The 27,790-nt window shown below is 39.4% G+C and overlaps 1 protein-coding gene across 2 annotated transcripts in view; it reads left to right on the forward strand.

Moving 5' to 3' along the window:
- The window catches only part of LRP6 (LDL receptor related protein 6), a 125,273-nt gene that overhangs the window by 27,312 nt on the left and 70,171 nt on the right, over positions 1-27,790 (forward strand). For both annotated transcript variants that reach the window (XM_074590034.1, XM_074590026.1), the window contains exon 3: positions 26,197-26,394. In XM_074590034.1, coding sequence (XP_074446135.1) covers positions 26,197-26,394 — 198 coding nt within the window. The remainder of the gene's footprint in view (positions 1-26,196; positions 26,395-27,790) is intronic.

The raw sequence follows: 27,790 nt of genomic DNA on the forward strand, positions 1-27,790 counted from the left end.
AAACTTTGAATAAAGAGATGTGACTTTGTAAAGATGGTAGACTACATTATGTTCATCCACATGTGCATGCATGTGGTGTTGACATATATGTGTGCGTATGCATATTTTATCTGTAGAGTTCACCAGTGTAAATATTAACAGTATATACACCAAATGATCTACAAATAAGAAATGCCTGAAGTCTGTAACAGAAGTTGACCCATTAAAAACTGAATGGAGTTACAGAAAAACTCATTTTGGCTGTAGATCTTTCTGTGGCTAAAGCCTTCAGACTTTTATCTGGTGACCCTCATAAGCATGTGTTACTTGTGACTACTCTGTTGATCTTGACAGGAGTGCTCATTCAAAATTAAAAACGTTCCTGAACATTTTGTAGGACCCTGGCTGAATACTTACTTAGCAGTTCGTGGTCCTGGGGCTAAGAGATTGAAGTAGGTCTCAGTAATTTTTTTTTTTTTTTTTTTTGGGGATGAGAATATGGAGGAGAGAGAAACTTTAAGATTCTCTAAAAGTAACTTTATGAAAATGAGAAGTAAAATTTGTCCTATTGGAGAAAGCTACCTGACAGCTCTTTTATAGACTAGCAGAAGTCCTATATTTAAAACTAGACAAAAGGAAAGAAAGCGATCCTGAAAATTAAATAGGTCTAAAGAGTACACTCCTGAAATCAAGTAGAAGGTCATCTATGGTAGTTACTTGTTACTTAAACCTTGACTTGAGTGCTGCCTGTCGTATTACAGATTAAGAAGTCTAATCTTAGGCTCCTGCTCATGAACTGTTTGGCATAAGACTCTTCTATTGTTGATTTCCAAGACTGAGTTTGTTTAGGGATTGTCATTCCTGAATTCACAATTGCCTGCTCAAGTAAGAAAAAAATTTTCTTTTGTGCCAATGAAAGAATCTGCAGAGCCAGTTAGCTATAAAGTAAATTTATGAAGTGAATCTATTAAAAAAAAAAAAAAAAATTCCTTTTTGTACTAATGGAAAAGTCAGTAGCATTCTGAAAATAGTTGTACTCAGTGACATTTCTGCATTAAAAATTATAGTTAAAAGCAAGTATTTGCATTTTGGAGGAAGATGAGACTTTTTAAAAAACATGTATTTATCAAGATTATCTAATTGTGCCTTTTTTCTTCTCTCTCTCTCTCCCTCTTCACAAGATTTCCCCCCACCATGTACGCCGTGCACTTTTCCGACTTTCAATTTTCCAAGTATGCTTTACATTCAACTTTTCGAGGGAATGTATATAATGTAAACATTAAGCATATCCTCTGGGCCTGTGGCTTTTAAGTGTTTTTCTTTCTGAAGTTCTGTTTTCCGAAGTGTCTTAAAGATGGTTCTTAGAATCTGTCTTGTGAACTGCCTGGTTTTTCAGGCTGGCTTGTTGTGGTCGACCGTGAAGCTTGGACAGATAAAATCACAGCGTTAATTGTTATTTTGCCATAGCAGTGTTGAGTATGCTGCTTATGTAGAGAACAGTGTTTTTGCACAGAGAGTTTGTGGCATTCCAGTGTCCAGACTTGGATCGATTGTTTTCTTAGTGCAGGACCTAGATGCTATATAAAACTTCTTTTCAGGAGCTGCTGAATATTAATTTCAAATGTTTTCCCTTGAGATGGTAAAGGATATGAGTAAGCTTACTGTATGTGTTTTTTTTCTGTTAAATAAGGAAAGACTAAAATCACGTTTAAAACAGTGTAAAGGATGACTGCTCTCTCCTATGTAAGTATACGCCAAATCTGGTTAATAAAACGGAGTTTTCATGATAATTTAAGAAATGCACAAACTAGGTCGTGAGAACAAGTATGAGATCCATTTTATACTTGATAGTTTTTGTTATTTTTAGTGAAAAGAATGGCTGCGTTTTGCTCTTGTCTGTGCATCTTCCTAGCAAATGTATTGTTCTGGTGAAGCATGAAACTTGCCTTTTTTATTGTTCTCTGGTGCTCCCAGATAAGTTTCCTTTAGTGTGACCATGGTCAAAAAGTTCACATGAACGTAAGACACAGCTTGTCAAACATATGTTCAAGTGAGTGCTTGACTAATGTTTTTCTGATGGAAAAGTTCTGGCTCCTTTTTTTAGAAACAATAAGAAAAATCTATGGGAACAGTTAGCCTTTTTATGACTGACTTTGAAGACGTTACATGACTTGTTTCTTCATTTCAGCCTGTCCCTCTGGAATTATGAACTCACTAAGTTCTGGCATCTATTTTCTCAATACTGTCGAGAGCTGTGTATTAATCGTCACAGAGATAGTTTGTTGTTCTCTTTGTGTGGCTAACTGTATAGTTGTCAGTCTTTAAAAAAAATATAATTTTAATGCTCCAAAATCATAAAATGGCATGAACAATTGCTGTATCCAGGGACTCAACAAAAAAGTCGTAGGCAAACTATGTACAGAATAAAGCTTTTAGCCTTAAATAGTGTTATTTCACCTAGAATTACCCTGTTTTGCATAACTGAAGACAACACTGTTTTAAGGTAGTTCTGTTTCTATGTACAACAAGAAATCATCTAAGTTAATAAAGTGGTAGTTTATGGCCTGGTGCAATCTCCACTAGACATTTGTAGGCTGAGTTATGCAAGTCACATGCCCTGTTATATAGCTAATTTGATTACAACACCTTACTCAGCATTTCAGCAATAAGAACTGTTGACGAGAATGGCCGTGCCCAATTTTATTTCAGAGCTGAAGTGTCTTATTTATCCAAGACCTCTTTTCATGTGTAGATTTGTTACCCTTTTTAGGATTCAGGGTGCTTGAAGTTCTTCTCAAAACCCTAAATTCTCTGTGGTCAGCCAGGGAATTCAGAGATAGTAGTGGGCATGGATAGCATTCTGATTTGGGGCATAGAGTTGCCCTTCAGCAAGGGTAACTGTGGTTTAATAGTGGAAGAGTTCTTTCAGAAGTGGGCTCTTTCAGAATTCAGTTTTGGTTTAGTATTTGTCTCTTTTTCACAGGTTTGATAGAATTTTAAGTTTGCCTAGCACTATGCTAACTGCTGAACTGGGAAGGTGTGACAGTGGAGTAGAAAGATAGGAGGTTCTAACTTAAATAAAAATGACTGGTACTGAGGACTATGTGGCTTGATAAAGTGTCTTCCACAAAAACACATGAACACCAGGCTCTGTTTTTTCTCCTTTCTACCACTTCTTTGCAACCAAAATGTTTTACTATTATTCCTCTTCTCCAAAGCAGAGTTGGTTTCACATATCATAAAAGGAAGCAAACTTTTTTTTTGTTTTGCCAATCACTTTTTTTAAGAGTTCCTCTGCTTTTTCAGCCTTTAATCTGCATTGTAGTGTTGTGTCTGTGTCACTCTTGACGTGTTTCAGAGCGCATTGGATGAATTTGTTTAGAGAAGCAGTTATTTTATTTTCCTTTGTGTCTCTTCAGAAGCATAAGAGTGGGCAAAATGTGTCAGCAGAAGTAAGCTGAATGATCCCACAGACAAACTCTTGTTGCTGCCAGAATAAAAATACCGTTCAATTGAATTGACATTTTAATGGTAAGACTCTGTGTATTCAGTTATGAAATTGCCTTCCCCAGTCTGTGACAGTTTCCAAGGTGACTGTGAGTGGGGTAAATGTACTGGGATGTTTGTTCCTATATAAAGATTTAGGTGGGTGCCTTTTTTATATATAATTAGCTTCTTTTTGCATAGAAACACTTAAGTAGAATACTGTGTGATTTGTGGAATGATTGTGCGAATAATGTGTGCACAAACACAGGGAAATGGTAGCTGCTAGGTTGGAACCAAAGTCTGCTTGGAGGCATCTGTTGTCTTGTGCACTTGGTTGGTGGGTAGAGGTTGTGTGTGTGCCTGTGGCACCGAGCTGCTTGACTCACTCTTTCTAGTTGAGTAGAACTGCCTCAACAGCTTCACGTAGGAGATGGCCAGATCTGGTCTGTGTAGGCTGGAGGGAGCCCATGTCCACAGACTCAGGTCGAAGCCAGGGCGGTTTGAAGAGGGTGACTTTGAGAAATGCGAAGTGTCTCACTTATCATCTGGGTTTTGTGTGTTGTGATTCTTGGAGATGGCAAGAACTGTTGCAGCCCAGCGGCTGGTGTTTTGGTCTTGTCACCTCGTAGTGCTAAGAAAATTCCCCAGGCACTGCAGTTCAGCAAGCAAGTGCAGGTCACACAGGGTCTGTGGTGGCATGGCAGTGCTGCAAGTCATACAGCTGGGTTGTGTTACGTAGCTGTGGATGTTTTCCGCAGGAGACCATAGTGAGAGCTGTGTGGTAAGAAGGTATTTACTCTGCAGAAGGCTATTAATGTTGTAGAACATAAAGGTGGTTGTGGAATATGCGTGCCCTTGTTTATAAGGGAAATATTATCCTCTGTCTTTAAGCATGTAAAAGATAGTTTAAAGCTCACAACACTACACAAAGCCTAATGTAGGCAATCGCTTAGGGGAGGGTGTTTAATTGCTGCTTTGTCATCTGTAAGGGCATGAGCTGTGAGTTTTCAGTATAGTAAAGGTCTAAATGTAGCTTGGGGAATGGTGGTTGTATGGAGTCAGGAAGCCTACCAACTGGATATTTTAGTTGAGGGTCGGTTGCCATTTAATTTAAAGTTAAAAGCTGTCAAACCACTTGCATAGATAAATAGGGAAGGTTTCTGTGTGTAACTCTTGATATAATGAAAGCTTAACTCCTGTGTTTAGAAGTAAATCAGGCTATGATATCAAGTAACAGGCATCCAGACAGTGTGGTCATTCTTCTTAAAATGTCAACAGATATTTTACACAAGTCAAGTCAGTGTGTAGGAAATAGTATGGTTGGGTTGCATCATCCAAGCTTGCAGACCTTACTTCTTCAGGTAAGGAATGTTTATGTACAGATTTAGTTGAAGATTTTATGCCATGAAATGGCAATAGTTACAAGCATGTAACTTCCCAACAGCATCACACATTCAGTGGTGTGATGTGTCTAAAAAGACAAGAATTTTGGTAGTGGTTCAGTCTGCCTTATCACTAGACTTGGATGGAATGAATGATTTGTGTATCACTGAGGAAATCCACTGCTTACTGCAGTGTTTTTCAGGGGATGGATGACTGAGGATTTTGTTCCTGATTCTTCTTTGTGTGTTGTGTTGTGGTTTTGGCTTTTGTTTGTTTGTTTTGATGAGAAGTCTTGGGCAAATCACTATTCCTGCCATAACTTTCTTTTTCAAGACATTTGATGTTATTTATCTGGTTTGTGAGCACAGCATTGTTCTCTGCTTTTCTTTTTTGCTCCTCCCATTCCTGCAGATGTCTGCTGGAAGAGATACTGAAATTCTGTCTGCCTGAATGGTGTAGGTCTGGGCCAATGCTGTGCCAGCCTTTTGTAATTGTGTTTTAAAACATATGAAGCAGCAGCTGCACTGTTGCATGTTCATTATAACAGCACTGCTTGTCAAACAATTTAGACAAATTAGAAGGGAAAAGGCAAAAATGTGTTTCAAACCCGAGAACAAGTATAAACACTTTTGGGAACACTTTGGGGGATGCTGGGACAGACTCAGGGAATGTTTGTGATAAAAGCACTCCTTTCCATTGCACAATCCCCAAGTGCAAAAACCATTGTGCTAATGTGCTGCTGAACTGTTTATAAAGAAACAGAGGTGCTGACCTGCTGCGTTGATTTGTGGAGATGAATTATATAAACTGCATTAAATGGTGAAGTAAGAGCTAACGCTTTCATTAACGGGTTTTCAGTTAGTTGAAGTTGGTGTGGAATTATCTGACAGTTTATTTTTGTAGAAAATGCTGATTCATCAAAATTGAAATGTTTTGTGGAAACATATGTTTTGACTTTGCATTAGGCTGTTATCCTGGTTCGCATGGTTGGACCCGTGAGCTTCCATCTCTGTAGCCGTCATCCCACAGTAGCTAGCTGTACGCTGGTAAAATGGTTGAGCATTTTCAGCTGTAGATAGTGGTGTGATCTCACCGTTCTTAGGCGTTTCTATCCAGGTAGATCTTTCAGTTTCAAATGTTACTGTCAAGTGTTATTCCACTTCACTGATAACTTGTAAACATTGGTTTTGTTTCATTGATTACAGCAAGACTTAGATGAGAGCAAGTCACTTACTGAAAAACACAGTACTGCTCTTTCCACATCCCCAGTTCTCATTCTTTTGACAGCTCTTCTTCATCCTGGCACTATGGTTTGTGCTACACTGGGTATTGCCTACATGGAAGGTAGGAGTAATGCTTGTCTGGGTCACCAGAATTTTAATACCTGTCTTGCACACCCTAGAAGGCAAAAGGGTGATAAGAATATAGAGGAGGAAAAGGAGGGAAAAAAAAAAAAAGATTAAAAAGACTTTTTTAGGAGACAGGAACAGAGCAGCTTAGGAGAGATGGGGTCTCTTCCCCTTGTCAGATGTTCCTGTGCTGGCTGACCTGTAGATTTTGGTTATCTTATAGGAAAGCTAATTATCTGTTAACTCTTTCCAGAGGCAATCTTTTTTTTTTTTTTAAGAGTTACTAAGCTGTTTATCAGTTTTCTAATTTTTGCTCACTGGTGTTTGCTCTCTAAAGTTATTACAAAATTTAAGACACTTTTCAAGTTGTGTGTTACCCCTATTAAATGTATGATTTTCATGGTGACACATTGAAGTCCACACCACGAAATGCAAAAGCATTTTTCTTTATTACTTTATTACTTGTCAAAAGCAATGCCATTAAATTGCAACCAGCAGCCTCCTAATTCACCCTGTGATTTGTTCATCTTTTGTCTGAATACTAAGCAGCTTACTTTGTGAAAGTCGTGTTATCTTTAAATACATAAGCAGATGCAAAAGAGGAAATATACACAGTTGCTAAATAGACCTGTGTTATCATTTGGTAGATATTCTTGCTCTGTCATCTTCTGGAATGGGGTGCATTCTTGCTTCTACAGGTGGGACTGGGAGTATAGAAAAGAAGTAGCAGCATTACACTGCCGAAATAAATAATTTGTGGGCCTCATTGACCACTCCAATCTTGTCAAGACAGCTGTTAACCACCTTAATGGTGTGGGGATTGGATACTATTTTGGTGGGGCGGCATAATTAGTGACAGGTTGTGCTGCAAACTGATACCTGTTTTCTCTGATAATTTTGGCTTAAATAGGCACAGTTGAAAAACAGTCCTGGTATAGATTAGTGCTTCCAGTGGAGGGTTTAACCAAATGATCAGTAAGCCATTCCCTTCAGTGGTTCTATGAGACCTAATTTTTTCTGTACGAGATTCTGTTGGTTGTTTAGCTTTCCACGTATTTCATGGATGTTTGGTGTCTCTTGCTACCTCTGCCAATGTGATTAGAAGTCAGAAAGTGAGGGAGAGTGGTGATGGGTGGCATGTTCCACTCCTGACCTTGGGTCCCATGTTCAAGTGCTGAGGAAAAGGATTGCTGCAGAATTTTGCTGTACTCTTAATTAGCTCTTCTGAGGTTACAAGTTTATGCATCTGAGGTTTGTGTAGCTGAGAAGAGCCACGTTCACAGCTCTTTACACACAGCATATGAGACTGGGTTATGTTAAGCTAGCAATGAGCACACGCACACAAAGTTGATGAACCTGGGAGGTGACAATAGCCTAAAAATAGGGACAAGCAGCATTTGTAGCTCATGTGTAAGATGTGTATGTGAATACTGTACATATCTGAGCCTGAGTCAGAAAATAAATCCCAATTTGGTCTTTGCAGTTTGTTGCTCAGTTTCAGTCAAGTTGGGCCCCAGCTTCACCTTCCTGTGGGAGCCTGGTGGCCCCGTGCAGGTCTATAACAGGGCACCCATATGGGACAGACCCATTCCAAATGTTGTAGCCACTGGATGTGTTTCATTCAGCGCCTCTTCTCATAAGACCTCAAGGAATCCAGCCATAGCATGCCTCTCTCTGAAACACCAAGTTTTCTAAATTCCAGTGTTCAGAGAGAAACTTGTGGGTTTTGGGTGGTTTTTTTGTTTATCTGTTGTTTTTTTTGTTTGTTTGTTTTGTTTTGTTTTTGTTTTTCTCCAGAGGTTTTGCCCATTAGTTAACATTACAGTGGTGGTGTTTTGTCACAGAAGTATGGCTAATGGAGAGGGCCCAGGCAGATGCCAGTTCATTGCAGGGAATGCACAACACAAAAAGCAGCACATAGATTGCTGGTACTGTTTTGGTGATTTTTTTGGTAACAGATAGTCCATGTGTGTAAAGTTTATTTGAATGACCTAGAAAAAGCTTGCTTGTTCTTTGCGCTGAAAAAAACCCACAGTCTCTGCTTTGACAGAAGTTTCATATCTCTTTAGGAGGAGCTACCTACAGAGGAGGAGATGATGTCCCTGCTTAAATAGCAGAAGTTGGTGCCTTCGCTTAGTTCTAGGTATAACTGCCTCATTGACATCAGTTTGGATAGGTGACTGCCTCTGAAAAGAACAAAATCCCACATGGTAACCTCTCTTGTTAGGTCTTCAGTGAAAGTTGAGTTCTTGCCAAGCTGAGCAAGCTTTGTTTCTTGCACTAACCTGGACCCCAAAAAAGAAAGTGAGTTTGTGCCTTTTTGTTTGAAAGTTAGCCAGAAAACAGTCTTTGAGGGGGAGATACTCCCATGCCTACATAACTCCCCAAGTGCCTGAGCTGAGCTAGCCAGCTCAACTCCCTTTACAGTCACTGGAGAAGGGTGCCTTTCTCCTTGGGCTGAGTCAGAGCTGTACTGTAACCTCTGCAGGAGGCTACTTCTCTCCACCTCTCTTGTTTGAGGAGCCGAGCTGGTGAGCTCACCCTTTGGAATTGGGTTCTGAAATTGGGCCTTCTGTTTAATGCTGCTTCCCTTCAGAGGACTCTGATTATTTGGAAATAATAATGATTTGTTTCAGTGCCAAAGTTGGTGAGCACAATTGCTTTTATGGACCGTAAAAAGGAAGGAGGCAAAAACGTACATTCTTGTTTGGAAAAATGACTATAGTTTAACAATTGAGTTTAAAAACAAAAATGCCCCCTAAAATAAAACGCCGTAAATGTGAGTTTATTGGATAATTTCTTAATGTGGTGTAAAAGACTGAGCAAAAGGGTCATCTCACTGCCTTATTCCATTTCAAGAAACTAGAGCTTTGTAGGAATTCTTGCACTGGAGGCTCCTTAGTGGACATTGACCTTGATTCAGTAACATTAGACTGACCTGCACATATTTTGGACTCTTGCAGTCATAAGCACTGTGCCTCATAAAACTGTGATGAAGGCAAATGTCTTTGTATTTCATCTCCATTAAAATAATTGTTTTATCTATGAAGCAAATTGAAGCCTTATACTCTCTTTTTTTTGTTTTGTTTTTTTTTCTGCTGCTTCGTTTTTTTTTTCCTTTTACTAGAAGTCCTTGTGGTTGTTATAGCATTCGTTTCCAAAGCAAATTCAGGAAATCTTCTATTAGGCGTCACAGCCCACCATCTAGAAACACTGAAGAGTTCTGAGTAGAGAGGATTTTCATACTGAAAATCTTAAGGCGATAATAAAGCCATCAATATGTATAACCCTGTAATTTTATGTATTACTTGGAACTTCAGCGTCTTTGCTTCCCTGAGTACAGAGCATGGTATTGAATATGGCTCAAGTTCCTATCCTAGAAAAAGACTTGCTTACAGAATGAATTCTTGCTGGCCTGGAAAATCCCTTTCTCAAGCAGTTATGTCAGCTCATTCAGTTGATACTGAAGACACTAGGCAATTAGACTTGAGGTGGAAAAAATATCTCAAGGCCCCTACTCCCTTTATGAGTTTTTGAGTTTATGAATTTATGAGTTGCGACTTAGGGATTGGCATTGTTATTGATGTAGGAAGGGAGTTGGTTAGAAGAAGCTTTCGGCAGCTAAGGCTAGCCCTACTGCTGTTGATAAGTCCATTTTCTTTCCCCATGCAGTGAAAAAGCTGCAGTGCCTATTTTCTTGGATTTTTAATTAGGTTAAGGTAAATAAGCATTTCTTTCCCTTCTCAAGTAACAGAGTATATCCATAAAATGGGTGGAGTTGGAGGGACCCTGAAGATCATCTGGTTCCCACACCCCTGCCATGGCCAGGGACACCTCCCACTAGACCAGGCTGCTCAGAGCCCCATCCAGCCTGGCCTTGAACATTTCCAGGGACGGGGCATCCACAACCTCTCTGGGCAACCTGTTCCAGTGTCTCACCACCCTCACAGTAAAGAATTTCTTCCTAATATCTAATCTAATTCTACCCTTTTTCAGTTTTAAACCGTTACCCCTCATCCTGTCACTACACCCCCTGATAAAGAGTCCCTCCCCATCTTTCCTGTAGGCCCCCTTTAGGTACTGGAAGGCTGCTGTAAGGTCTCCCTGGAGCCTCCTCTTCTCCAGGCTGAACAACCCCAACTGTCTCAGCCTGTCCTCATAGGAGAGGTGCTCCAGCCCTCTGATCATCTTTGTGGCCCTCTTCTGGACTTCCTCCAACAGGTCCATGTTCTTATGTTGTGGGCTTCAGAGCTAGAGATGTATCCTTCTGGTCTAGCTGTTCCTTTTGTACAATTGGCCTGTTTCTGTCAAACTGTCAGTGTCAGGTGCCATTGAATCAGTCTTCCCTGGTATGTCTGGGTCCTCTGCCTCCTCACTATTAATGGTTTGCAAAACCAACCTATTCTGGCAGCTCACAGTGCAGTCCATGAAAAACCACAGGAGCAAGGTTATGAAGAGTTAAGTCTCCCCTGAGTAAATTCACTGTCTGTGTTTCTTATGCACTTGGGAGAAGGTGTTACTATTCCCACTACTTCTGTGTATTATTAGAATAACTCTGTCTTCTTCTAATTTCTTCATCTTTTCCAAACATATTTTTGTCCTCAGTGGTAATCCCAAACTATTTTTTTTTAGTATAATTTACAGAGCTGGAGATTCATTCTATTACAGTTAAATTCAGTTCAGAGAAGAGTAGTTAAACAGTAATTGTCAATAAAGTAGATAAAAGCCTTTGGTAAAATTGGATAACAAGCATGAAGGGATTACTGTCCGTGATTTATAACAAAAGAAAGTACTGTTATCTGAAGCAGACCACAGAATGGACAGGCTAAATTGGACCTGATATGAAAGGAATAAATTAAATTTAGAGCAAAATACAATTTTTTGGAAGTGCACACAGTCGGATAGTTTTCAGAAATTATTGCACTTGAGATTTGAGTGCATCCCTGATGTACATAAACTTAGCTCTTGGGGAAAAGATTATCCATGTGTCCGCATACATAATCTGGGATTTTACTTTCTTGTATTTTGTTATGAGTGCTGGCTGATGCAAAACTTGGAGGGGTCGGGTTGTATGAGCATGTTACTGCATTTCCATGGAAAATGTAAGCTTAGAGGAAAACCCAAAACCTAGATGAATTAATCGTACTTTGCCTTGGGACAGAAATCATATGCAGCAAAACCTGTAAATTATGCATGGTTTGGACACAAGTCTCAAGCTGTCAGCAGTTGTGTTCAGTGCTGCCTCTATTAATGAAGCTATCTTTCAGCCTCAATCTTTTTCACCCTTGAGATTGTAATTGTGACTCTTAGAAGAGTTTGGGAGTAGAAATGCTTTGCCCTCTTAAAAAAAGGATACTAAAGCTGTCCTGCTTCAGAGGTTTTTAGTGATGCACAGTTGCTTGGCAGACTTGAGTTGGTGGTGGGCAGATGCAGTGTTCAGTCAGCTTGAGAAACTCCTATCTGAAGATATAGTTAAGTAACAGTGGACAGGAATAGTGTAATACCAGAACAGTGTAATACCGAGAACTCAAACCTCTGGTTTTGGGTGTAACAGGGATATAGTGAGAACAGTGGGAGAGCACTAATAATTAAAGTGTAGTTTGAGAGGCAAGAAATTTGACAGACAATTTGTATCCTTTCAGTCTTCCCACTAGAGTAATTCCTGTAGTAGAAAAAGGACTTAAACCCACCGTGTTGCATGTCAGTGGTCAGAAAGAACAGAGTAGAGTGGCAGCTGAAAACACTGGTCTCTCTCATGTGTTGCATTCTTATCCCTAGGAATTAACAGTTGTACACTGGAGAATAATTGATCTTGCCTAGTGTACAGACTGCAGGTCGAAATGCGACCGGAGTTTACCTACTAGTCAGTAATTTAGTATAAATGCAATTTTTGTGTGAATTTAATTACTAATTTAGAATTGCTGATCATCAAGTTGGTGCTGCTTCTGCTTATGTGTAGCTTACTGTTGAAGCCCAGTTGTGCTGGGCGGGGTTGTGTCAAAATACTTTTAACTTTTTGAATTTGCTACCGAATCTACAGATTTCTGTTCATTGTTCCTGACTTCTTTCATATAAATTATTTAGGTAATTTTGGCAATATTGAGTGTTATTCTGCACTACCTCTTTGTCTCATCCTCCTCCATATCTCGATTCCCAGCTGGTAATGTTTCTTCATCATGTTGGGCTTAGGTCTAAGACAAGATCATCAGCAGCCACCAGCCTTTCTTCACGTGTGCTTTGCTACACGTAATGTTTCCATATTCCCATGAACTCCTCTGCGCTTTTGCTCCCCTAAGGCTTTTGTATCTAGCAAACTTCTTCCAAAGTGTCAGTAACTGCTACCATAGTTGTGTTCAGTTCTGAGTGAAGCTTACCCAAGGCTGGCACCACCATGAGGAAGGAGCTAAACTTCTTGTGTATTCACGCTCCCTTCCCTTGTTACCTTGTATATTTTTTTTTTTTTTCTCTCCTGTGGCCTCAACTTTTGCTTTCACTCACTTGTTGGCCATGGATGAGAATTTAGAAAATTACCTGTTGGGGGAACAGGTCCTTCATCCATACCATGTATTTGTGTCCCCTCTAGTACAATGGTTTCCACTTGCAAGATGTATGTAGTAGTTCCTATAAAAACTCGGGTATTGTCTGCTGTCTAACTTTGTTTTGTATTGTTTAAAATCTGTATGTTAGGTTTTCAGTGGCACATTTATAACTCAGAGCAGAACATGCTCACCACTTAGCTTGCTCAGTATCCAATCTGTTAGATCTTCACTTACAAATTCGGTCGCCCTTTCCTGCATTTTTGGGGGCAGAATGGCACAAAGGACTGTGGGCTTCTCCCTATTAAAACAAATCTGGTAACAAAGAATTATGAAAGGAACATAAAGGTAAGGGAACGTCGCAACACCAAGTTTAAAAGCCAGAAAACTGCCGTCAGCTTCAGGGTGTAATAGAAGTGGAGTTTCTGGCTATATATCAACACATGCATCACTTGTTCTTTTGTGGCATTGTGCGTTTTAAGCATTCCAGGCCTGAACTTCTCAGTTTTCCCTCTGGATGTTCTCACGTTTTAAATTATTCTTCCAAATATTCTCGAGTTAGCTTGGATATGTTAGATTGCTTTTAAATGAAAAAGTAAGTTTGGCCCTAGAGCAAAATCAAATTAAAAATCAATTTGCAACAATGGTTAAGTGTCTATGTACAAGCAGAAATGCCTTTTCATGTGTTCAGCTGGCTTAAATCCTGCTGAATGTGGGAGACTGACCATTCCCCTTCCCCTTTGATAATGACTGATAACGGTTGTGTCTCTAACTGGCTGTTCTGAAGGGTAAATGATGGTCTGTATGTATTATGCATGTAAAATGAATTAACCATCATTGTGCTGAGTATCCACAAAATTACTAAAATCATAAATGTAGGAGGCACTAATCTTTTTTGAACAAACTAACTTGGTGGGGGTTTTGTGTTTGTTTGGTTGGGGGTTTTTTGGTGGTTTTTTCTTTTTCTTTTTTTTTTTTTTTTTCCTGTAAAAGTGTTAAAGCATAGGGTAGGGAAGGAGTAGAGTAAAAAAAGGCACTTCTAAAACTTCCCTTCTCTCTTGCAGCCTGTTCAAGCAGGGTTAGTGCCTGAGCTCCTTCTGTGCTCCTGGGTTCAATAAGCAGACTTTTCCTGCTGGTTCATAGCAACATGAAATCTCCCTACCTATGCATGTTGGCTTTTCCTATGCCCAAGTTTAATGTTCCCAACTCTTTATTTTCTCTGTGCTTTTTTTTTATCTGCAGCTTTTTAACAGATGAACTGTAGTGAGTGAAAACACAGCAACAAATATAATATCAGATTAAATTGCATGTTTAAAGTTGCCATTTTCTATTCCTGCGTGGAAGATTGGGGAGTGTTTTATAGCTGGGTAAGAGAGACTGCCAGCTTTCTAATATAACGCAGTTGTATGCTGGAAAGATCTCTCATACCTAACATGAGTCTGTAAAGTACTGGACTGTAAATTCACAACGTATTTAGAAGAGATGTCTATTTGTGTCTGAGGTTCTTATGCTTGTTTTACATTTATTAGCATATAATTTACTTTATATGTGGTTAGTGTTTTGTTTACCGTGACAGCTGATTTTGCAAGTTAAATGCAAAGAATGATTTCATTGTTAAAATACTCGAAAATAGTTGTATGAGTTTTTCGGTAAGGAAAAGCTTCTCGCTGCTTAATACCCTCTAGTGTTGCATCCTTCTGAACCGTGCCATGTAACGTTGGCTTTGGCTAGTTTTTTTGAATCAGAGGTAAACCCTAAGTAAAACGCCTAATTTTAAAAACAGAAGCTAATAGGATTTGGCTAGGTGGGCTCCTTCAGTATCAGCACTATACTTGAGACTTCTGCATGTATCTACGTTTTTCTCCTGTTATCTTGTCACTGACACCCCTTTGTCACCCCTCTGGCGGATTTTTGAATGGAAAAAGAGCAAATGGGCCCTGCTCGCGCTGCCTTCACCCCCTTGGATTGTCACAGCACAAGATGATCCTACATGCTTCACAAAACCTGGGCCATGTGATATGTCCCCTGGACTGAAGGGGGCTAATTTTCTGCCTGGGCTGGCAATAGCTGGCTTGCTTGAGATACTTGTAGACTCTGTGTGCGTGAGATATAAGGGAAGAGAGACACACGTATTCTTTGGAGAGGGCCTGAAGTACATTTATTAGTGCAGAGGAAGGTAGTCAGCCAGGAGGCGTAAGGAGGGGAATTGTTGGTCCCTGCTGCATTAGTGGCTCAACTCTCTGCCTTCTGCATTGATGCAGGAGAGGTGGCAAAGTGGCAGCCCTGAGGTGTTGGGTCTTTGGCAAAAGCACCTGAAAAAAGATGGATCAGTTTTATCAGTATAGTGTTTATTGGGCAGGAAAGCAATATTATTTAAATAAGCAAAATATTGCTGGAATCATATTTTCTGCTTCTGTGAACATCAGAGTTTCACATTAAGCAAACTGTTTTTTTGCTGATTTTCAAAATCTTTGTTTTTTAAATAAGGTGTACAAATTTCTAGAGGCTGTTTGTATGTGCAGTAGTTCCCCACATCGTTGCAATAAATGTAGCTTTCCCTTGCCCAAGATGTTTATCAGTATATCCTTGTATCATTTCTGCAGTACCCATTTCCCTCTCCCTTTCCCGAGCACCAGCTGAGTTTCAAAACTTGTGATTTTATCTAGGTAAATTGTTCAAAATGTGATGCTTTCTTCTTTTTTTTATTTTTTTTTTTTATTCTGTTTATCTTCTTCTGGATGCTGTAGTGAAAACAGGGAGGAGCTACTTTTTTGTAAACAGCCTCTATTTTTTTTAATGACATTTAGTATAATTATTTTAAATTCCGTGAGCTGGTGGCAAATGATCAGCACGTGATTTTTTTTTTTTTTCTTTTTTTGCTTCTGAGCAATTCAGGGTTGAGCCGGTTTTAAATTTACACTTTCGAGTGATTGGAAGCATAGTTGGGTTTCCCCCAAGTAGTGTAATAGTTTGGTGGGCATTTTCTTTGTGCCTTGTTAGAAAGTGTCTTGTGAGTGAGGCCTGTCCTTGGGAGAGGATTTGGGAGGTTTTTTCTCCCCTTTTGATGCATCTCTGTGCCAGAAGTGATTTGTATGCAGTGTGCATGGTTAATGTTGGCTCTTACCAGAAGAGCAGGTGAATGACCTGCAAGAAGCTTGTAGGAAGAAATGCTAACGACTTGGATTTAAAGCTGTTTTAATTGATTTTTAACTTTAGAATTCCAGGTGCATAAATACTAAAAGTGTAGTTGCTATAGAATGCATAGCCACTTTTTCCATAAAAATTGAATTTGAGTACTTGATATCGAGCTGTTTAAACTAAGAGTAGAAAAGTAAAAGCGGTCTTACTTCCTTTACTGCAGATTCTAACCTAGAAAAAGATTGAGTGAAGTCTCAGGCATCTCAGTTATTTGACAATAATATTTTCAATATAAAAATGGATATTTGTTTCATCTGAGTGTGAAGCCTTTGGCCGGTATTCAGTTTGCATTTAGTGGGCCTTTCTAAATTCTCTGTGAAAACATTCCTCCTCAGTAAAAGCCAAGCCCGCCTAGGTTTCTATCTCCAGAATTACAGCTCTAACCAAATCTCCAGTGTAATGCAGTCTGTCTTGTTATGCATTAATTACACTGTGCCCCTTTATTTCTACTCTTTTACCCTCCATAGAGCAATCTCTTGTCTCTCCCCCCCCCTTTTTTTTTGGTTTATTTTGTAGTGAACATCATGTATCTTTCGATGGGTTAAAAATAAGGCCTTAGTTTTGGTAATTTTCTAGTATGAAAAGACTAATTGGTGCATGCTGCTTTCTTACAGGAGAGTAAGCGATTTAGTGAGTCTAGTGGATGATCAAAGTATAGAAGGAAAAAACCAAACCACCAACCAACAGTCAAGGCAAATGAAGCCATTTCAGAAAAACTGAAATTAATGAATTGCTTGCCTGCGTGTTCCTTACTGAAGGCATCAGGTTGGTTTCCATATCAACAAACTGGTAAACAAATCAGAAGGACAGGAACTGAACTAAAAAAGTACTGAAGTCCTAAATGACATTATGAATTCATTTAATTAAAAAAAAATAATCCTAAGGAATGATCGTTACATATAAGTAAGCCTGTTTTACATACCAAACAATAGGGTGGAAACTATGAAAAAAGAATTAGCAGAATGCTTGAAATGTGATATGAAGGGTAAGAGCCAGCTTGGTTTGCTAGAGCATTAAAGTTCATTAGGAGTTCGCTCTTGTAGGAGTCAGGAATCAAGAACATAAAAATGATCCAGTTGGTAATAGTGTACTGAGAGAGGGCTGAATAACAAAGGGATGTTTTACTGATGAAAGACTTACTTGGAATGATATAAAAAAAAGAAAATCTCACTGTGGAAAAATTGCAGAAGGATCTCATGATACTGAACATGCTGTTCCACAGTTTCAACTGATGGAAGACAGGGCATCTCCCTGATATTTCTTCCAGCTAATCTAGTCTCTCTTCTCCTCTTGTTCCCGGCAGTGGTGGCTTGCCTGCTCATGTTTTAGCACAGGTACTCACTTGATAGTATCATGAGCTGCTTCAGGGAATTGATTGGGCCCCAACTTAATCCAGTAAAACAGAGGACAAAGTTAAGTGAGTAGGTCTTGGATAAAAAATTTTACTGTTGTAAGCTGTATCTGCATTAAGGATTGCTAGTATAGTTATACCAGCAAATTCTGTTTAATGTAAGTATAGTTGGTATATCTCTGTAGTACCCCATGTGCAGTTTATAACAGAGAATTTTGCACAGTGATGTACAATGGGATGACTAGATTTTTGCTTGTAAAGAAACAGCCCAGAATGCCAAATGGCAGATTTCTCCCTCGTGCACTGTGTGATGCGGTGGGGATGTATGACCATGCTTTCCTGCCATGGAGGCGTGGGGGTGTTCCTAGGGCTTCAATTTAAGATACAAGTATAGGGAAAATCTTTCTCTGCTTCCTGTATTCAGGATGTATAGGGAGATAAGGAGAAGAATTCTCACAGTTTTTTATTGAAAGATAAGAAACAAGTTTGATTATGACTCTACTGAAAAGATTCTTGTGTGTCAAAGCAGGGATTGAAAAATTCATGGTAGCAGCTGACTTGTCTAGTTGCAGCCCAAGGCTCTTTGAAATTACCAAATTCTAAATTCTTATTTATGAACTAAATATTTACAGTGCAAATGTTTGTATTTTTAGTGCAAGTCCCTGTAAAGAAACATTCTTTTTCATTGCACAAAAACCCTTAAATTTTATCTGGGAAAGATGGTGAACAGTGATCCCACTGTTTTCCCACTGCTCTCAACCGTTTGTAGTTTTAATGTAGCTAAATAGTCTTTTATAGTTGTTTTCAGCATTTTCTTTTAATAGGATTGAAATGGGTGTATCTGTGTGCACGGGCTCCTCTGGGGCTATGCTGAGGAACTACAGTTCCAGGCACTGCCAGGGCAGACCTCCCTGAGACTCCTCAGCCCTAAAGAGCTACCCAGTGGCAACACACAGTCCTGGATCGGCTTCTTTCCTGGCCTCTCAAGAGACTTTGGCACAGTTGTTGGGGTTTTTTTGTTTATGTGTTTGATTTTTTGAAAGTCTGTCAAAGCTGTCAGCTGATTTGCTTTCCTCTGCTATTTTCGTGTTGTAATTGAGGAACCACGGTAGGTTGGAAGGCAAGAATTTTCCTCTTGTTAATTTGTGCATCTTCTGTTACGTTAACTTATCCTTTAGTTTTCTGTTGGTTTACCTGCTGCTAAAAGGCTGTCTGAACTTCGCAGGGTCTGGTGTATTGCACTGGGAGTGATTCCTTTGCAAAGGGCTGGCCAAGGCCTTCCAAAGCACATCTGCATCTTGCTTCCATCTTGCAGTCAGCTAGGGTCTAGGGATGGTGTTAAATAGGTAACAGAGAGGGGAAATTGTTTCTTTCTATATTTATTTGGATTAAACTGGGAAAATTGTTGAAATATTGTTTTTAAATGCTGCTGAGTTCTGACAAGCTTGATATTTCCTGTGTGCTCTAGGAGGAACCAGAAAATGGCTTCTGTTTTGTAACAGTGGAAGGCATGTTAGACCTCTTGTGCCTGGAGATAGGAAAGGTTAATTTACAAGTTCAAGGAGCAACAGACCTTTCCACCTGCTCAAACAACTGAAATTCTGCCCTCGTTGAGTATTCAGCAAAAATAGCTGCTCCTTGTTTTTTAATGAACCTCCTCTTTTTCCTTGGGATCTGTGACCGAAAGGACAACCGTATGCATGTGACTCTGCAGTGCATCAGTGTATGTTTGATAGTTAAGTCAAATATTCCTTCCCATGGACTCTCAGAAACCTCTGGGTAAAAATGAAAAACAGTCTCTTATCTGTGTTTTTCTTGTCAGATTGCCCAGCATATTCTTTAAACTAGAATACCTGAAAACATATGGCATGATAGCTGAGAGATGCTTTTGTGTACTGAGTTGTTTGCTTCTGTTTATGAAATTAAGAGTATCGTGTAAGTTTGTGCTTCCACGTTGATTTGTTATGAATGACTTTCAGGGTTTTTGCTTCAGGTACTTTTTTCAGGTCTTGTGAAAAACATCTCCAGAATCTCATTCTAGTTTTATACTGTGTTGTTGATACTGAGCTAGAAACAGAGCATCAGCTTCTCATCACTTCATCGCAGGTTTTCTTCTTTCCGAAACTGGAATATTTATATTTATCCTTTATTTTAGAAATTAATTCCAAGAAAACGGAAGGTCTGGTGATAATCTTCTTTCTCCTGCTAGATAAGGTCTGAATAGGAGACTAAAGCCATCTCTAAAGTGGAAATCCTTATATTGCCATGCTGGTTACAGGTGGTTCTTTGCCTAATTAGTATACTGCTTGATGTCCTAGGATAAATGCAGTCATTTGCATAAAAGTACTATCACCAGGATAGCTTATTCGTCTTGAGGGACTATAGAGTACACTGAGAAAAATATTTGTATGCCTTATAAAATATGTGTTCCAGGAGACCTTTTTCTAGTGTATAGTAGACTTATAGATGTGGAATTTTGCACATTGATTTCTCCCTCTTGTCAGTGAAGTCTTTTAGCATCCCTAACAGATAGGCTATGGAGGCTGCAGCAGTTCATCGTTACTAACCTCTGTTTCTGCACAAGGTTACTGCTTTGTTAGCAGGGGTGGCAGTATGAGATGTCTGTGTTACAGGTCATTGTGTTAAAGGCACTGGAGAGACTCATGTCTAGTTTTGATGGTTTGAGCGCTGCCAATCTGGGCTGTGAAATGGAATAGCTGAGGTGCAAGCACCTGTGGAGTTCTGCCAGGCTTCCAGTCTTCACCAGGATTCAGGGGATGGGGTGGGGTGAGTTAAAAAGGTGCTGTTTGGTCCACCGGTGCTTGCTTATTGAATACATCTGGGTTGTTCAGTCATTTGCTAGGCACACCGATGCTTTTGAGGAGAGTATAATAAAAAAGGCTTGATTTTCAGTGAAAAAAATCTTGGATTGTCTTTGTCCGGTGTATTTAGCAATGCTTAAGACAGATAGTCCTGGGCTCCTAAAACCAGTAAGTTTGAGGCAAGGAAATTCAGTGTGTTAGGATGTTAATAGTTTACTACTTCCTTCACACCCATTCCCCACGTAGCTGCGCTTAGTACATGCAAAAGTGATGTTATAGAGGCAGCTGAAAAGCTGCATAGGGTAAGTTAATTTGCTCAAAAAATAGTCTTGAGTGCATTGAACAAAATAAGTTATTGTAGAGCAACTGTGAAAATGATACTCAACTGATGTCCACACTTACTTATTCACAGAGACAAGATATTGTAAAAGAGCACAGTTCTCAGCTAGCTAAGAACATCTTTTCTCTCACGTTTGTCTTGATTGTATTCTAAAGGGATATTTTCTTCCTCTCTTTTATGAAGTATTATCTCCATACTTAATTTGCTATGTGCATTTTTTGCTTCTCTTGGAGAAGTGAAAATATTTCCTGAATTTTGCAATCAGTTGAGAAACTTTGTACTAAAACCTTCCTGTGGTACTTTTAGTCCCCTTATTTGGAAATCCATTTTCTGTTTCATTAGATATTTATTATGTCCTTCTGGATTGCAGTTTCCATCCCTCTGTCAATCCGCCTCAAGAAGTTTCTGCTAAGGATACCTGAAGGCTCACTTGATTCGAATGTCTTGTCTTAAACTCCTGAAGGGCTGCGAACATTTCTTCTTCTTAAGTCAAGAGTTGTTTTCGATATCCAAACACATATTTATTGTGTGTAATTTTCCTGAACTACTTCAGCACCTATCATTTAATTTTGTATTTCTTTGTTAGTTGAGTACCAGTCCTACTAGTGCTGGAGCAGGCTGCGTTTCACAAGGACCACTTGCAGAGCTGATGAGCTCCACAGGGGTTGCTGCACTTCTGAAACCTTTGTAAGCTGTGAAGTTTGGCAGCTGTTTGGGTTCCTGTAGAGCTCAGAGGTTCTTGGGGGCTGAAACGAGCATAATTGCAAAGTTGGAGCATTCACTGTGAAGGGCCTCACCAAATAATTGGCTGTCCGAATTAAGCAGCTGCTCTTCCCACTGAATAACGTTCGGGAAGGTAAACGTTTGCCTGCCCTGTAAGATGTCCCAATTAACTGCCTTAAAATCAGCTAAGTGTCGTGTGGGGTATCTCTGTTCAATGAGTGAAACAGTTGCATGCATCTCGATGGGGGCTGGTGTTTTAATGACGCTCCTGGCAGGAGCCTAGTGTCGTGAGGGATAGTAGGGCTGAAAGAATCTGCATCAGTGTTGGGGAGCGGTGTGGATCAGAAAGTTGCAAAGCTGATGGGTGCTGGCAATGAATTTCTCTCCCTCTGTGCATACTGTTGGAAACCACTGCTAAATTATAGCATTTAGTCTTGGCATTTGTACTCTGCAAGCTTTTTTCTATGTACGTGGGATATTCTGCCATCAGTGTGCCCAGACTTTATGAGCTTTTTAGAAAAGAAGCTCTGTTATTTATTGTATTTGTTCATTGCACAGAATGGAACCAAGAAATACTGTTTCCTCCCTTTTTTTTTCCTTTTTCCATGGCAAAATCTTTTAATCTGGGACAAATCAAAACTGTGGAGGTACAGCTGTACAATGCATAGTGATTTCTCATGCCATTTAAGAGGATGATTTATTGCCTCAGTTCATCTTACCTACACAAGATGCAAAAATTAAAAAATACTTACTCTAAAGATGCATAGAAAAATATTTGTAGGGAAAAAATCACGAAAGCTCTTCCTCTCTGTGTTCATAATTTTTATAGATGGTATAACTTATAAGATAAACCAACATTCTGGGCCATGGTCAAACAAAATACCAGCTAAGTACTGATATCTAAGAACCTTCTTCTTTTCTACAAGTATATTTCAAATACTTGGTGAGCCTTAATTCCTTAAAGGGGGAAAGTGCTGTATCATTTCTTGACATGGGTACTTAATATTAAAATTACAAGCCTAGATAAATAGAAATACACTTTGAACAGCTCACAGCCATTTCCAGAGTCTGCTAGTAAAGTCTGACAAGCATGGCATTTAACAGTATGGAGAAAATACAACAGGTGAAAAATAATGAAGCCGTTCAAAATATTAAGGTTATTTGATTAAAACCAGAGTTTTAAAAAATATTGTGGTTAATTATTTAAATAGGAAAAAGAAGACTAGATTAATGGGATCAGTTTCAATCAGCTGTGGCATTATTTCATACTAGGTTGAAATGAGATTTGACTCTATGTGGGTTGATTTGATACTAAATAAAAGGTCTTCCTGCTAAGTCTGGTACTCCTGTTACGTAAGAAAGTATACCATGTATGTTTAAAAATCCCTAGGCATAGGGTACCTTTATTCAGTTCTGCAGTTTTTACATTTGATTGTGTTGCTGCGCTATAGCTTGTCCATACTAGATGTAAACTCCTTGAAAAGCTGAATTTGGATGAAGCAGCTAGTATGTAAAGTACAGCAGGGAGGTCTGGGCTCACGGCTCCCGTTGCTGGCTGTGGTGGGGGTGACCTTCAGCAAGGAGGGAGTAACTGTATGGGTCCAGAGCTCTAGTACCAGCCTGTCCTGGTGCTGGAACTGCCTGGAATAACAGTACTATCAGCCAAAGTTAAGAAGCATGAGAAAGCATTCCTAGTTCTGGACCCAAGCAGGCTTGCTGAAGTCAGTTGCCGCATGTCTGTATATTCATTGCCCTCTTGGATCTTAGAGATCTGGGATTGCCCGGCATGGAGCCCAGTTCTGTGGCTGTACAGTAAACATGCTACATGCATATGGAATTTTTTTTTCTTTAAAATTCAAAGGGTAGTATAGGTTTTAATTTTAAATTTTTATTTTCTGTTTTTCTGAGCTAGAATTAAAATCTTGTTTCCTGGATTTATGTTTTATTGCAAGATATAGCTAGGTAAGAAGAGAGGCAAATGGAACAGTAGTCTTCTGTTGGTACCTGAATGTCATAATTTAGCACAAGACATTACTTTACAGTTAATATTTTGCTCTGTCCTGTGGGCTTTGGTGATAGCTGGTTATTTATTAAAAAGTAAAATTGAAATAATTAAACGTGTTTGAAGACGTTGGGGAGGAGGGAGAATGACCCTTACCTTGTCTGTATGACTGGCTTATCATCGTTCAAAAAGTATGTATGTCGTAACGTCTTCCTTTCTGTATGGTCTCCGTATGGATTACTTATCAGCCATTATATAATGAAACAAGAATCTGTAAGCCTTCCAGAAAGGAGGAGCCAGCACACATATGTGAAAGCTTGTTATTACCTGGAAGAGGGATCTGAGATCTCTGTAGAAAAATTTGTAGAGATCTCTCTGCAGTAATGGGAATTTATAGTCGTGTCTGTGTCCGTCTGTCCCCCCCAGCCTACCGTCGTTGCTAGCCAGGTCTCTGTCACCCCGCAGCAGTTACAGTTAAAGTATGGTTGCAACGGGAGTGTTTCTTCCAGCTGTTTTACCCTGTTCTTCCCACCTCCTCCTGCTTTTATAATCAGTGCTTATACCCTGTACTTGCTCAGCTGTTGCAGAAAAGGCCCTAAGTGCACTTTGAGTAAGAAAGTGAGTGCTGTTGGCCCCTGTGCTGGTTGAGGCAGCTATAGAAACCTGAACCCTGCATGCAAGTGGGAAGTGTTTATGGAGCTGTGCACTGGAATGCATTCAGACTGATGGCTGATTTTTAGCCCAGACCTGTTCCTTGAATCCAGTTTCCTCCATGGCTGTGTAAGCCCTGTACTGGAAACAAAAATATCTGCAAGAAGTTGCTTAAAAGCCACTGTTACTGGAAGCAATGGTCATCAAGCTATAACCTGCATTCTTCTGCAGTGATGAAAAGCCTGGCTTCCCAAGTGAAGCACAGCCCTTGGTGCCATCCGCTGGAGCATGGCTGGTTCCAAAGAGTTTTAATGGAGACATTAAATCCCGAAGGCTTTCAAGCAAGGTGGAGGAAAACAAACAGGTGATAGCGGGGAAGAAAACCTGAAACACATTGGAGAAACTGAGTAGAGGTCATTGGAGCTGATTGGAAATGTTACTGAATCTTAAAGCCAGATCTGTGTGCATGCGTGCTCGTCTGACAAATGAAATAGGGCTGGTTTTGTGAAGTCCGGGAAGGCTTTTCTTTGTTACCAAACTTCCCTTACCTGTTTTTGCTTGAGTAATTGCAGCATGCATGAGAGGTGAGAGGCAGATGGGGAAGAAGATGAGGCTGTACACCAACTAATGAGCTGTTTCAGACTGAAAAATCAGTCTAGCAAGGTGCCCAGGGCCTTGGAACCTATTAACCTTGAAGAGCTATTTGGAAGGCTAGGACTTGACAGCTGGGGCAAGGAAGGGTCTTTTTAAAGAAGTTTTCATGAATCTCTATTTTTCTCACTTCTTTTTCACATGTGCTTGCTGGTGAAATGCTGCCTGACTTTTTTGAACTTCTCTTTTTTTTGAGTATACAGTTCTCTTATTGCTTAGCTTGACCGGGTGACTTGCTACTGTGCTACCTATCTGAATTTTTTTTTTTCTTTTTCCTGATGGAAAACCAGTTTAGCAGTCATTCATGCCTACAGAAATCTCACATGTTCTTTTCAGATATTTGTGCTCTATGTTGAAGACAGGCACGTTGCTCCGTAAAGAATGACTCACTTGGGACTGAATAGGGCAATATTTGTGTTAATCAGCTGCATTTCTGTCCACAGATATAGCTGTGCATTAAAACAAACATGCTGTAGACATGAATTAAGGGGGAAAATATGACATGGAATTTCCTGACTTTTTAAAATAAAAAAAATAATTCTTTGCCAAGAACAACTTCATCTGCAAATGTTTCTTAAATGTGTTGCACATTTGTTTTTCTTTAAAGGATGGGTGGCCAGGCCTCTTCACATGTGGGCACCATACAGTGACATATTGTGGTTGTGTGATGATCTGGGTTAGTTTAAAGGCTTCAGATCTTTCCCAATCTGGATTGTTTTGACTGAGCCAGGTTAGGGAGCACAGATATGAGCAGGTATGCTGGCAGATGTCATGAGGTTATGAGAAGCAATTTAGGACAGTAGTCATCTTGTCTGTTCCAGCTGCAACAACAAAACAGAGCAAGCACCATGGATACACTTTGTCTGATCTGTTTATGTTATATGTTACTACTGTTTAGTTATGCATTCTGTTAACAACCCACAAAAGTAAATACATTTTTTACCACCTGCAGAGAAAGGACAAATATTCTTACCCCCCACTAGTCTCCAGCCATAATAAAGTGGTTTCCCTTCCTTCACTTCAGTCTTAACTAGGTAGCTTCCCTCCCCCCAGTACTCGCTAAATAATGTTTAAACACGTGCCAGTATATGCTAACATGTCTTAGAATTTACTTGCTTCCCCAGTTTTAAAAGACTTTATGGAGTGTCTTGCCTGGTCACTGCATGCAAACCGTGCTTCTAAACATGTTGACTTAGCTGCCTGTCTCTGAATTTCTCTTGAAAAAAAGGACATGAATTGGTCTTCCATCAAATCCACTTCACTGCCTTGCATGCAACTGCCATGTCCGCTACAAGGACACACACCTTCTTTTTCTGTTTCCTCCAGGGCTCTGGCCTATGTTGAAGAGGTTGTTGTACTTTTATGATAGTCTGTAATATGTCTTCGCTGTTTAATGTTGAATTCTGAGATTATTGTCAAGATCAGTTGGATATCCCCGACTTTCTCACTTGACCCAGGAAAGAAAGGAACATATGGAAGTATAAGGTGACACAGTTCTGTGGGGTTGTCTGGCGTTGTTTTTCTTTAGCTTTTTGTAAAGTAACTTTGTTCTGTTGTTTTTCATAGAACGTGTGCCTTACCCAATAAACAGAGCTTCACAGACACTGCCTCTGCAGAACAGAGCGCACCTTTGCCTTTACTGAAAGTTGTATCCAACGTTCCAGTTGTAGATTTATACGTGATTGCTTTCTTTTTTCGTCTTTTCTGTTTTAAAAATAATTATAGGTTCATGTATTGGACGGACTGGGGAGAAGTGCCAAAGATAGAACGTGCGGGGATGGATGGTTCAAGCCGCTCCATTATAGTCAACACAGACATATATTGGCCAAATGGACTGACGTTGGATTATGAGGAACAGAAACTTTATTGGGCAGATGCTAAACTGAATTTCATCCACAAATCAAATCTGGATGGAAGTCACAGGTAAGAAGTTTCTGTTTGATCTATATAATGCAGTGGTTGTCTTAGAAGATGCTGCTTGAGCAACATAGAATCATAAGCTCTCTTGCAGGGAATTGTTATGTTGGCACTCACAAAATTTTAAGCAAACTAATGCTATCAGAAACTTTTACCCTTTCCCATCCTCCCCTTTCCAAGACTGAAGTCGAATGTGTGCTTCTCTGGGGTATCCTGTAACTCAAGTCTTTTCTCAAAACCAGTCCCATAAAGAAATACTTGAATCCTATTCTTAATTGTGTAAGACTGTGTAGCAAAATTGTCCCTTTTCAATAGGTCTTCTGTGCTCTGTTGCTGTGATATTCAGAAATGCAGGAAATAATTTGAAAAAAATGGATCATCATATACCAGCATTTCAGTTGCATTGATCCCTAGGGGTTGGGAAATTAGTGGAAGACAGTCTTTACAGAGAACTATGCTAAAATTACTGTTCTCCTCCAACAGTTTTATAGTGATGATGTAATTAGTTTTGATCCAGTCATGGCTACTTCTTAATTAAGGGTATAACTGGTACTTTGTATATGTGGGTTTATCCCTAATTTGGGTGATGACCCTCTTTGTTAAATGAGATAGCTTTGACAAGTGCTGTTTGCAGACACAAATGAATTGCAGCTTGTGCCCAAGGTGTCATACAGAGATAGGATTTTTTTTTTGAGATTATCCTTTGCAAATTTTTGTGATGCTTTAGCTGGTTTATCTAGACATGAAATATCCTTCATTCTGACCTCTTAGGGACTTGTCCCTTCTTTCACCACAAATGCTAACCTGGCATCAAGAAATCAATCATCTTGACAAGATTGGTGTTTTGTGTGGACTTGTGAGTAGGAACATAGTCAGCATGCATGAAACATATCCTGTTTCATTACCAACAACAGTGTTGTCTTGTGGTATTATTTTGCATTTCATAGTTTCGTGTAATACTGGTTTGAAAGGTTATGTCATTTTCTTCTTAAATTATGCTTGTTAAGTGACCAAAAGTTCATGCAGTATTTTTGTAATGGTGTTTGTTTATAGAAGGTAACAAGACTTGGATGCAGTTTTATATTTGTGTCTTTGGTTTATATTGTAATATTGTGATAATAATATTGTAATTAGCTTTGTTAATTCAAAGCATGGAGATATGGATATCTATTTTGAAGTAGTCCTTCATCTGCTGTTTATTTCACAAGAAAGGAAACTTAATACTACCAAAAAAGAGATAAATATTTCATAGTGATACTTTATTTAAAAAAGGAAGACTCTTCCATAAGTTTTCAGGTAATGGAGAGAAAAGGAAAAGAATTGTCATGTACAATAATAACGTGAGTCCTTTTTTTTTTTTTTTTTTTTTAATTGGTGCTGGTTAACTGGAATACCCTAAAAT

This window comes from Larus michahellis, chromosome 1, assembly GCF_964199755.1.
Source record: "Larus michahellis chromosome 1, bLarMic1.1, whole genome shotgun sequence".
NCBI classification, from domain to species: Eukaryota; Metazoa; Chordata; class Aves; order Charadriiformes; family Laridae; genus Larus; species Larus michahellis.